The 13,060-nt window shown below is 42.0% G+C and overlaps 1 protein-coding gene across 4 annotated transcripts in view; it reads left to right on the top strand.

The window, feature by feature from the left end:
- bcar3 (BCAR3 adaptor protein, NSP family member) overlaps nt 1-13,060 on the top strand; it is a 92,369-nt gene that overhangs the window by 66,266 nt on the left and 13,043 nt on the right. For all 4 annotated transcript variants that reach the window (XM_060932130.1, XM_060932129.1, XM_060932133.1 and 1 more), the window contains one exon: nt 12,451-12,579. In XM_060932130.1, coding sequence (XP_060788113.1) covers nt 12,451-12,579 — 129 coding nt within the window. The remainder of the gene's footprint in view (nt 1-12,450; nt 12,580-13,060) is intronic.

The raw sequence follows: 13,060 nt of genomic DNA on the forward strand, positions 1-13,060 counted from the left end.
AGGCCCTCGCCGGCCACGGGGCTCGAACCCGGACCTTCTTGCTGTGAGGCGACAGCACTAACCACTACACCACCGTGCCGCCCATCCAAGACATCGAGTAACATATTTAAATAATATTGGCTGGCGCTGGGGTGGCACGGTGGTGTAGTGGTTAGCACTGTCGTCTCACAGCAAGAAGGTCCTGGGTTTGAGCCCAGCAGCTGACGGGGGTCTTTGTATGTGGAGTTTGTATGTTCTCCCCGTGTCCGCGTGGGTTTCCTCCGGGTGCTCCGGTTTCCCCCACAGTCCAAAGACATGCAGGTTAGGTTAACTGGTGACTCTAAATTGACCGTAGGTGTGAATGTGAGTGTGAATGGTTGTTTGTCTCTATGTGTCAGCCCTGTGATGACCTGGCGACTTGTCCAGGATGTACCCCGCTTCTCGCCCATAGTCAGCTGGGATAGGCTCCAGCTTGCCCGCGACCCTGTAGAACAGGATAAAGCGGCTACAGATAATGGATGGATGGATGGCGCTGAGTGGTATATCAGATACATTCCATTCAGCTAGCATGACGTTGAACGAATCGAAGACAAGCCAGCCAATATTATTATTATACACATTCCTTTCGGGTGTTCAACACGTCTTTCCCTTTCAAAATTCTCTCAAAATCTTCCATATTTAACAAGGCAAACCTGGCGGCTATGTTTGTTTACAAATTGTCTCCAACGTGTGACGTCATGTTGTCTTGACAACCATGCAGTATCGTAAACCATATTCAACGCTCATTCTCCATTGGGTAGAGTGACGTAATACACGTAGGATAAGCTATATGCTAACAATATCGCATGCTATCAAACCAAATGAAATGAAACCTGCTAGAAGGGAATAGAACACGTTTTTATTCCATCGAAAAAGTGTCCTGTATGGATAATAATTTCCAATATCCTCACTCGTGAGGATATCGAACTGTTTTGATAAATTTGGGTACGTTTTGTTTGTGAAGGTGTCCTATATAATAAAAAGAAAATCACATGTTGGCTTGAAGATATGAAGTTTATCATCTTTTATTGAAAAACTCGTATTTTCCATATGAAATACATTGCGGGTCTGAGTGGCATATTTTCCACTCCCAGTGTTTTCCCGCTGACTTGATATGCGTTGTCAAACTGGTGAACCGATTCAAAATTTAAACTCTTTTCACTAACTTGCATAATTTTTTATGGATGTGTCCATATAATATAAAGAACATTACACAGTGGTGTGAAGATATGAAGTTTATCTTCTCGTGTTGAAAAATATTTCACTTGTTCGCTTCACTCAGTCATGAATATGTCCACCACTTGAAGATAAACTTCATATTTTCGCACCACTGTGTAATATCCTCTATACATGGCATCTCAAAGGAGCCTATGATAGTTTCAACAGCTTTAGCAACATATTTACTAATAAATCCAGTGTATATTTATCAAAGTGAGATAAATATTGAACTTATTTTTGGTTTTAAAATAGGTCTTAGACTAAGGTAAGACATTATTAAGTTTTAATTTATTTGAGGCATTTATCTTCAAGAACTCATAATTTAGGTCATTTAGTTCACACTCTGTCAATTCAGATGACCAGGAGAATCCTACCAATAATCCACTTACGACTCAAAAAGAGTCAAAGATCACATGGGCATCTCTGAAGTCACTTAATCACATGGACCCTACAGTGTCTTGCGAAAGTATTCATCCCCCTTTGTGTTTGTCCTGTTTTGTCACGTTACAAGCTGGAATTAAAATGGATTTTTGGGGGGTTCGCACCATTTGATTTACACAACATGCCTACCACTTTAAATATGCAAATTGTTGTTTTATTGTGACACAAACAATAATTAAGATTAAAAAACAGAAATCTGAGAGTGTGCATAGGTATTTGTATGAAACCCCTAAATAAGAGCTGGTCCAACCAATTCACTTCATAAGTCACATAATTAGTTGATTAAGATCCACCTGTGTGCAATCAAAGTGTCACATGATCTGTCACATGATGTCTGTATAAATCACCCTGTTCTGGAAGGACCCTGACTCTGCAGCACTATGAAGCAAGCAACATGAAAACCAAGGAGCCTCCAAACAGGTCAGAGACAAAGTTGTGGAGAAGTATAGATCAGGGTTAGGTTATTAAAAATATCCCAAACTTTGAATATCCCACAGAGCACCATTTAATCCATTATAGCAAAATGGAAAGAATATGGCACCACTACAAACCTGACAAGAGAAGGCCGCCCACCAAAACTCACAGCCCGGGCAAGGAGGGCATTAATCAGAGATGCAACAAAGACACCAAAGATAACTCTGAAGGAGCTGCAAAGATCCACAGTGGAGATGGGAGTATCTGTCCATAGGACCACTTCAAGCTGTACACTTCACAGAGCAGAGCTTTATGGAAGAGTGGCCAGAAAAAAAGTCATTGCTTAAGAAAACACATTTGGAGTTTGCCCAACAGCATGTGGCAGACTCCCCAAACACATGGAAGAAGATTTTCTGGTCAAATGAGACTTAAATGGATCTTTTTGGCCATCATGGGAAATGCCATGTGCAGCACAAACCCTGAGAACACCATTCCTTCAGTGAAGCATGGTGGTGGCAGCATCATGCTGTGGGGATATTTTTCATCTGCAGGGACAGGAAAGCTGGTCAGGACTGAAGGAAAGCTGCATGCCACTAAATGCAGGGCAATTCTGGAGGAAAACCTGTTTGAGTCGGCCAGAGGTTTGAGACTGGGACAAAGATTCACAATCCAGCAGGACAATGACCCGAAACACGCTGCTAAAGCTACACTGGAGTGGTTTAAAGGGAAACATGTAAATGTCTTGGAATGGCCTAATCAAAGCCCAGACCTCAATCCAATTGAGAATCTGTGGCATAACTTGAAGATTGCTGTACACCAACGCAGCCCATCTAACTTGAAGGAGTTGGAGCAGTTTTGCCTTGAGGAATGGGCAAAAATCCCAGTGGCTAGATGTGCCAAGCTAATACAGACATACCCCAAGAGACTTGCAGCTGTAATTGCAGCGAAAGGTGGCTCTACAAAGTATTGACTTTTTTGGGGGGGGGTTTGAATACCTATGCACACTCAAGTTCTGTTTTTCATCTTAATTATTGTTTGTGTCACAATAAAACAACAATTTTCACCTTTAAACTGGTAGGCATGTTGTGTAAATCAAATGGTGCTAACCCCCCCCCAAAATCCATTTTAATTCCAGCTTGTAATGCAACAAACAGGACAAGCACAAAGGGGGATGAATACTTTTGCAAGACACTGTACATGTCATGCAGAAGCATGCTGGTGATTGAACTGATGCACAAATGTTTTGATAATGTCATGGCTTGTTCAAAGGTTTAACAGCAGTCACAGTGACCTGGAGCTGCTTATAAGTAACCGTGCTTTTTAAAATTTTATGGCCTCAGTGCACCTTAAAATGCTTCTGAGCTCACACTCATAACTCCTAAGTCATGCAGAGATGGCGTACAGCAGAATGAATGTTCTTGAGATGCCAGGAAAGCTTACAGCAGCTGGCACAATAATCATATATTATACTGTGAAATTACAATATGCCAACTCAGCCCCGAAGCTATGAGAATGCCTGTACACTGTAAATTAGTTGAGTGGAATGTTTTTCTTTTGGGATTTGGGTGTTTCATTGCTTCATTTGGTCCACGTGTTGCCTAATGCTGTGATGATTAAAAAGAGAACAAGGACAACTAACCACTTTCTGATGGATTCTCCAGTATGTCGTCTGGTGGCTGTAATTTGTGGCTTGTGGGGTGATGGCTCGGCCTACTCTTGACTAAATAGTGAGAGAACACCGCCCATCTCTTGCTACAATACCAGTGGCATCTTGGGTTATTTCAGTCATGGGCTTGTCAGCCTATATTTGCTATGAAAAAAATAATAAGCATGGAGATGCTGAGCATGGAGATCAGCCTACTCAAAGGGCTGGGCTGTCAGTTGTTGTGCGTGAGCTTCTGGAAATTTTTTAAATTCATGTTTTATTACAGTTACGTACATTATTGATACATTATTACAGCTGAAGAAATTTCATAGTTAGAACTCTCTAGTGGCTTTGCCCTATCCCTCACAGCAAATGTCGTCAGCATTCAGTGCCTGATTGTTTAAAAGTTGAAAATGTTCCACTGAAAAGAGAGCCATTTATGTGCAGTGTGCTTTCATCTAACAGTGATGGGACCTCCTTCTTATTCTCAAAAATCAAAGTCCACAGAACATGGTACAACCCAAATCTGGCTTTGCCAACCTAAGCCACCCTTCGGTCTCTTACAAACATGGGAATAGCACGCCCCAATGAGAACCACTAATTCATACAGGGTCTGCTACTGAAGTCAGGTTTAGCATACTGTTCATTCAATAATGAGCAGTAGGTTGACCTCATGATAGATGTGTGATAGGTGTGGGCGCATCAGAAATCTGTCTACATCTATTTGGCTCCAAAAGACAACAACCGATGCAAAACAAGTGAGTGTTACACCCAGTCATTCTGGTTTGACAGCTATTGTATGTTCAGCACATGCCAAGAAATACAAAGAAAATTAAAAACAGCCATTGTGCTTCTACTAAACACTTCATCAACCAAAGAAATCACTTCTGGTCTATTGGGATTATAATTCTAAACCTTTCCTGTGGTCTAGCATGGAGCTTGGGGACTAGCTACACGCACTGCTTTAAAGGAAAACTGAGGGCAATTTTTTTTTGTTTTAATTCTTAAAATTCTATTTATCTCATTTTATTAAATATCAGAATGCATTTTTGATCGCTATTTTGTCACTGCTATAGCAAGCTATGAGTGTTTTAAATATGCTCTGTAATATATCAGTCCATATGTCAAAGCGATGGCCGTAAATGAGATTCGTTGAGACCTGTGCGAGACATCGTAGGACGGAAGTAAAACGTACAGCGGAAATCAAAGTGACCGAAATCTGCTAACGTTGTCAAAAGACACACGTGCCCTCTTTCGAATGTTGACGTAATCAAGCCGGAAGTTTTGTTTGTTTTGATAGCAACCAGGAAAGTTTGAAAAAAAAAGTAGGCAGTAATCGTCATTTAAACTCGTTTTCGTGCAATATTTCGTTTGGAAAACAGTTTTCAAAATGGCGGCGCTGACACTTGACGTTTCGAAGTCTCGCACAAGGCTCGTGAAGATCGCGCGGATAAGCGACACCTGCCGTGGACCAAACGAACTACATTCAGCATGGTTAAAAACCGAATAGGCCGATCAGTATAATATTTAATTGCAATTAGTTGCCAATACGAGTCACGATATAAGGTTACTAAAACCGAAAACGTAATTGAATAACACGTTAATTAAGAAATAAAGCAAGTTTAAAAATGACTTCAGTTCTCCTTTAAGTTCAGACAGAATCAACATGATTAACAAGTTTCCATTGCTGAGATTGGAGGATGTCAATTATGGCCCTTTTCCACTACCCTTTTTCAGCTCACTTCAGCTCGCTTCAGCTCACTTCAGCCCGACACGGCTCGCGTTTCGACTACCAAAAACCAGCACGACTCAGCTCGTTTCAGCCCTGCTTAGCCCCTAAAACTCGCACCGTTTTGGAGTGGGGCTGAAGCGAGCCAAGCCGTGCCGAGTGAGGCTGGGGGCGTGAGCAGACACTCCCCTGTGCACTGATTGGTGAGGAGGAGTGTCCTCACATGCCCACACACGCCCCGCGAGTGCGCTGGGATCTGTAAACACCGCAAACCCGGAAGGAGAAGAATTACGAATTACGAGAATTTCTGAAGCCTTATGCGCCTCGCCTCATCTATACGCTCTTGCCAGTATCTGTCCGCGTTGTCGGTGACAACAAGCCACAGCACCAAGACCAGCAACACTAACGACTCCATGTCCTCCATGTTTATTGTTTACTATTCGGGTCGTGAGACTACCGCTTAAAAGCTCACTGATGTCACTGTTTGCGCTGCTTAACGACGTCCACCCACTTTCGCTAACTCCACCCAATGTGTCCACCCACTTCCAGCCAGCACGGTTCAGCGCGGTTGTAGTCGAAATGCAACTCCAACAGCCCCGCTCAGCCCGACTCAGCACGGCACGGCTCAGCCCGACTCAGCCGCGTTTGTAGTGGAAAAGCGGCATTAGATTTGCATTTCCTGAAGGAAATACATAGTGTTTGCAAGGAGCTGGATGGATGGAAGGAAGGAACGAAGAGGGGAAAAAAGCGTGAAAAATGTATGAAGATGAAATGAAAAAGTATGAAGTATGTCAGTTATCTTATAAGGCAAGTGGTCCAATACAGTAACTACAATGGTACCTGTAAGAAAATATTTTGACAGGCTTCAAATGCAGCGTATGAAGAAGAAGAAGCTTTTGTCCCGTGTACACTCAAACACAGTGAAATTCCTCCTCTGCTTTTAACCCATCTGAAGCAATGAACACGCATGCACACACAAGTGAGCAATGAGCACACACACATACCCAGAGCAGTGGGCAGCTATGTCACCAATTTGCAAGGTTACTGACACTGACTAATAGGTGAGATGGAATAAAGTGCTTTCTGAGAAAATAGACCAAATGTTCTGTGACCACACAACCATATGCAACTAGAAATAAAAGCTTAAGTCAGGAAATAATTACAAATAACTTATTTGTCCACAAACTGCTCCCTCTCTCCACATGGTTTTCTGCAATCTTTTTCTTTTTTTTTTTAAACAGACTGGCTAACTGGAAGTAGGATAGCACAGAATACACGTATCCTGCCTTCAAAAGTCAGCCAGATTAAAGTATCTCAGAAGACAACATTGTATGAAAGCCTTCAATTTGAACATGACTCGAGGCCTTCCTGCCTCTGAATACAGCCTTAGTAGCATTTATTTAGGTTTTCGACACACCGGCTATTTGTGTGTGCTTTGTCTTGTTTGTCTCCTGAATTAATGAGATCACCACAAACGCCTCTCAGCAACACAGATACCGTACGCAGCCAGATCCAGCTGAGTAGCAGTTAATCAAGCCATAAAAACTATTTTCATCTGAAGGGCTAAAGGGACACACTCTTTTAAATGAGCCACACTAATAAAATACGCTGCTGTACGAAGTGTGGTTATGTGTAAGTGCATGCGTGCGTAAGCGAGCTCCCTGCTCGGTTCATTAAGTGTCTGCTGAAACAAACAGTCATTGCCGTATTAGTTTGTGTTTCCACTACACAAAGCACACATCACCACTCTTAATTTCCTGCAATTCTGTGCCGGTTCTATATGCCATGTAACACACAGGGTCACAGTAAAATGGGAAGTGGTGCGAAGGCCCTTCCCGTACAGCCAGATTTAGCCTGCAGTTAAGCACTGACACCACATGAAGCAGCCGCAGTACACACAACTACAGTGCTGGGCATGAAGCTAGTACTTTTAAGACTCTGAGGTTGGGTACCACACATAGCAAACATTCCAAATGTTCAGCTAACAGGATGAAGAAGCGAGGATGTTCTTTAAATGTCCCCAACATTTTCGCCTCCTGCAGTAGGATAACTGCGATCAGTGCTCCAAGATATGATTTTCTTTGCCACAAGGAGAAAATAAACTGAACATTTTACATGGTTTAGAGTTAATCGTTTAAAAAAAAAACCCTGTAAGTTCAGATTTTTGTAAATGAAGGCCACACACTGGACTAAACCAGGTCAACAACAAAGCACTCAGACTGAATCAGATAGGACTTTGTCATTGAACACTCTGTATGTCATCAGTGTGATTCAGTGTGCATTTCCAAACTTGCCATGGAACCAGTCAATCACACAATGTGCTCTGATTCCAGGAATATATCGTTCTCCCTTTAGCAAATATAGTATACAACCCCAATTCCAAAAAAGTTGGGACAAAGTACAAATTGTAAATAAAAACGGAATGCAATAATTTACAAATCTCAAAAACTGATATTGTATTCACAATAGAACATAGACAACATATCAAATGTCGAAAGTGAGACATTTTGAAATTTCATGCCAAATATTGGCTCATTTGAAATTTCATGACAGCAACACATCTCAAAAAAATTGGGACAGGGGCAATAAGAGGCTGGAAAAGTTAAAGGTACAAAAAAGGAACAGCTGGAGGACCAAATTGCAACTCATTAGGTCAACTGGCAATAGGTCATTAACATGACTGGGTATAAAAAGAGCATCTTGGAGTGGCAGCGGCTCTCAGAAGTAAAGATGGGAAGAGGATCACCAATCCCCCTAATTCTGTGCCAACAAATAGTGGAACAATATCAGAAAGGAGTTCGACAGTGTGAAATTGCAAAGAGTTTGAACATATCATCATCTACAGTGCATAATATCATCAAAAGATTCAGAGAATCTGGAAGAATCTCTGTGCGTAAGGGTCAAGGCCGGAAAACCATACTGGGTGCCCGTGATCTTCGGGCCCTTAGACGGCACTGCATCACATACAGGCATGCTTCTGTACTGGAAATCACAAAATGGGCTCAGGAATATTTCCAGAGAACATTATCTGTGAACACAATTCACCGTGCCATCCGCCGTTGCCAGCTAAAACTCTATAGTTCAAAGAAGAAGCCGTATCTAAGCATGATCCAGAAGCGCAGACGCCTTCTCTGGGCCAAGGCTCATTTAAAATGGACTGTGGCAAAGTGGAAAACTGTTCTGTGGTCAGACGAATCAAAATTTGAAGTTCTTTATGGAAATCAGGGACGCCGTGTCATTCGGACTAAAGAAGAGAAGGACGACCCGAGTTGTTATCAGCACTCAGTTCAGAAGCCTGCATCTCTGATGGTATGGGGTTGCATTAGTGCGTGTGGCATGGGCAGCTTACACATCTGGAAAGACACCATCAATGCTGAAAGGTATATCCAGGTTCTAGAGCAACATATGCTCCCATCCAGACGATGTCTCTTTCAGGGAAGACCTTGCATTTTCCAACATGACAATGCCAAACCACATACTGCATCAATTACAGCATCATGGCTGCGTAGAAGAAGGGTCCGGGTACTGAACTGGCCAGCCTGCAGTCCAGATCTTTCACCCATAGAAAACATTTGGCGCATCATAAAACGGAAGATACGACAAAAAAGACCTAAGACAGTTGAGCAACTAGAATCCTACATTAGACAAGAATGGGTTAACATTCCTATCCCTAAACTTGAGCAACTTGTCTCCTCAGTCCCCAGACGTTTACAGACTGTTGTAAAGAGAAAAGGGGATGTCTCACAGTGGTAAACATGGCCTTGCCCCAACTTTTTTGAGATGTGGCAGTGTCATTAAATTTAAAATCACCTAATTTTTCTCTTTAAATGATACATTTTCTCAGTTTAAACATTTGATATGTCATCTATGTTCTATTCTGAATAAAATATGGAATTTTGAAACTTCCACATCATTGCATTCCGTTTTTATTTACAATTTGTACTTTGTCCCAACTTTTTTGGAATCGGGGTTGTACTTCAGTACTTTTTAAAAGAGAACTGAAGTCATTTTTAAACTCGCTTTATTTCTTAATTAATGTGTTATTCAATTACGTTTTCGGTTTTAGTAACCTTATATCGTGACTCATATTGCAAACTAATTGCAATTAAATATTATACTTATCAGCCTATTCGGTTTTTAGCCATGTTGAATTTAGTTCGTTTGGTCCACGCAGGGGCGTGGTGTAGTGGTTAGCGCTGTCGCCTCACAGCAAGAAGGTTCTGGGTTCGAGCCCCGTGGCCGGCGAGGGCCTTTCTGTGTGGAGTTTGCATGTTCTCCCCGTGTCTGCGTGGGTTTCCTCCGGGTGCTCCGGTTTCCCCCACAGTCCAAAGACATGCAGGTTAGGTTAACTGGTGACTCTAAATTGACCGTAGGTGTGAATGTGAGTGTGAATGGTTGTCTGTGTCTATGTGTCAGCCCTGTGATGACCTGGCGACTTGTCCAGGGTGTACCCCGCCTTTCGCCCGTAGTCAGCTGGGATAGGCTCCAGCTTGCCTGCGACCCTGTAGAACAGGATAAAGCGGCTACAGATAATGAGATGATGAGATGAGATGGTCCACGGCAGGCGTCACTTATCCGCACGATCTTCACGAGACTTCTGCGAGACTTCGAAACGTCAAGTGTCAACCAGGTGTCAGTGCCGCCATTTTGAAAACTGTTTTCCAAACGACATATTGCACAAAAACGAGTTTAAATGATTACTGCCTACTTTTTTCAAACTTTCCTGGCTGCTATCAAAACAAACAAAACTTCCAGCTTGATCACGTCAGCGTTCGAAAGAGGGTGCACGCGTCTTTTGACAACGTGGGCAGATGTCGGTCACTTTGATTTCCGCTGTACGTTTTACTTCCGTCCCACGATGTCTCGCACAGGTCTCAACGAATCTCGTTGCTTCGACATGGACTGATATGTTACATAGCATATTTCAAACACTCATAACTTGCTCTAGCAGTGACAAAATAGCGATCAAAAATGCATTCCTATATTTAATAAAATGAGAAATAGAATTCTGATAAATTTGCCTTCAGTTCTCCTTTAAGTGTAGTATACTGTATGTGCATTAAGCACATTTATCATTTACCAAAATATAAGGAGTTTATTTCCTTTATACAAAAGAAAGAAAAAAAAAGAGTAGGGGGAAAAGTAGGAGGGAGAGAAGGACAGATAAGTAGAAAGAAGAAGATTGGGAGAGGAGAAAAAGAGAGAAGAAAAGAAATAAGAGAAAGTAACAAACAGCAGACAGTGACGGAGAGAAGAGTGCACTGCACTGTGCAGCTAGGATATGCATATGAAGACAGACCTGCTGACTGGTTGGCTGTGACGCTTATGACATCACCAGTGGCAGTTGGAATTCAGAAAGGATTGCATACTCTCACTCCCCTGTCAGTCACAGTGACCCCAGCCAATCGTATGCATCTGTGAGCTCATGTATGTGGAAGAGGGTAGATAGCGCTTTCCTCAGTGTCTGTTACACTGCCCTGTGATACAGCATGAGCAGCAGTTCGAAATTATGTGGCTGGCTGACTCATCTTAGATTTCACCCTCCCCGGTTGGTAGGAGAGAACTGGCTGGTGGGTAGGTATTGGCGAGCGACCAAATTGAATTGAGGAAAACATAGCGGAGGGGGGGGGGGGGGGGGGGGGGAGAAAGAGAGGAAAGGAAGCCCACCCTTCCTGTGTGGAAGCCAGGATTCAGAAGTCAGATCTTCAGGACCTACTATAAGCCCAATATCACTCTGAAAATGGTTTTTAATACAAATAAAATTGTATTTATTGTCACGTCAGGTACAGTTAAAGGCAAAGTGTCAGGTGAAATGCTATACTGTGAAGTCAAGCTGATATGAATTTAAATACAATTTAGAATGACTTTGAAAGTTTAAAAACGTATTCTGCGTATATTTCATACTGGAATAACTTTTGCTCACATAAAAGTCTGATAAATAACTGAAGGTGGACTTAAATACTGTAGATGTCAGTCGACTTAAATGTTTAGTATATTCAGAAATAAGTTTCATAACCATACTATCACTAGTAACAAACGTATAGCTTACTTGGCATATAGTTTACTGTTTTTCAGAGATACTTAGGTGCAAATATATCAAAAGTAAATAAGCATACTGTTCTTGTGTAGTCCTCTCCAAGTATACGTTATTAGTACAGTATATTCGTATGTCTGTCGTTAACATTGGATAAAAAGCAGTGTGGGTTTACCCAGTCAGAACAAAAGCAAGGATTAAGAAACTCAGAAAGGATAGTTTTTTTTTTTTTTTTTATTGTCGTAACTCTGCAGGTTAGTTCTTGCTCAAGTGTGGATGCTGTACTGTATATGTGGGTGCGTGTGGGACAGTTTCTATTTGCCTGTCTGGTATAAAGCATTGCTCAATGCCATTGGCTCCTAATGACAATTCACTAAGTTCATTAATGCACTGAAATGATCCAGCACTGAATTAATGTTTTGCCAGTGGAATTTGCTAATACTAGGAAACCCTAATGCTTCTAATAAAGAGTCATGTTTCATCATTTCCTGCATTAAAGATGATATAACGTAATATATTGAGGATAATTCCTACTCAGTCCCCAGTTTATTCTCAACCCTCCTCTGGTTTCTCCAAAATGAATCTCTGACTGAAAACGATGACTCAGACAGAACAGGAATAAGCGGGGGGGTGTTTGTTACTGTGTGAGTGAACCTACAGGTAAGGGTAGGGCACGTTCCAGAGCCTATCGGAGGTTAGGACACAGTAAAAAGGGGAGGAGGGATTGTTGAGTCATGGAAATCATCAACAGGTACATCTATCAGTCCGGTTTGTACGGAGTGTGACAGTGGCAGAAGATAGAGGCAGGGTTATACTAAAAACAAAGAGTGAGCAAATGAGAGGAGGTTAAGTGTGAAGGTTGCTTTGTGGCTCGAACACACATGCAGTGTGGATGATACGATCATGGATTTGAGGACACTGAAAGACTTTGTTGTTCCCATTTATGTGCAGTTCTCCAGGGACAAGCATATCATGGATGGAGCTCCAGAGAAGCTACGCCGGGAGCTGGAGGAAGAGCTGAAACAGTGTGGAGAGGAACCTCGGAGCCATGCATGGTACCATGGAGCCATTCCAAGACAGGTAAACTCACAGTGATACACAAAGACAGGAGGAAAGCAGGGTGTATCTAGACAGTAAAGTGCTGTGTGGTGTTTTTTTTTTTTTTGCTGTAATTGTAGGAATACTTTTTTAAACAAGAGCGATGAGCACTTCATTTCAATGTCACTCACTTTTCTGCTGCTTTGGCTAAGCTTGACTAATCATATTTTGCTGCTTATTTCGTGTGACATGTCTGATCTCTGGCAGAGGATCATTTGTGAAACATTATAATGAAATATATACATGTGGTGTGTTTGCGACAGCTCATCCTTGAGACAAGGTTAGTCCAACAGTCTACTAATCTCTGATCTAGAAGGCACGTATGACGTTCAACTTGAATCCTGCTGCTAGCTTTAGTAGTATACCTGCAATATATTCAACTCAATGATCGGAGTTTGGTTCCTGTTGTCACAAGATTCTCTCAGAGTTGAGCTTGTAACAAAAAACATTCAGTGTCTGAACA

This window comes from Neoarius graeffei, chromosome 10, assembly GCF_027579695.1.
Source record: "Neoarius graeffei isolate fNeoGra1 chromosome 10, fNeoGra1.pri, whole genome shotgun sequence".
NCBI classification, from domain to species: domain Eukaryota; kingdom Metazoa; phylum Chordata; class Actinopteri; order Siluriformes; family Ariidae; genus Neoarius; species Neoarius graeffei.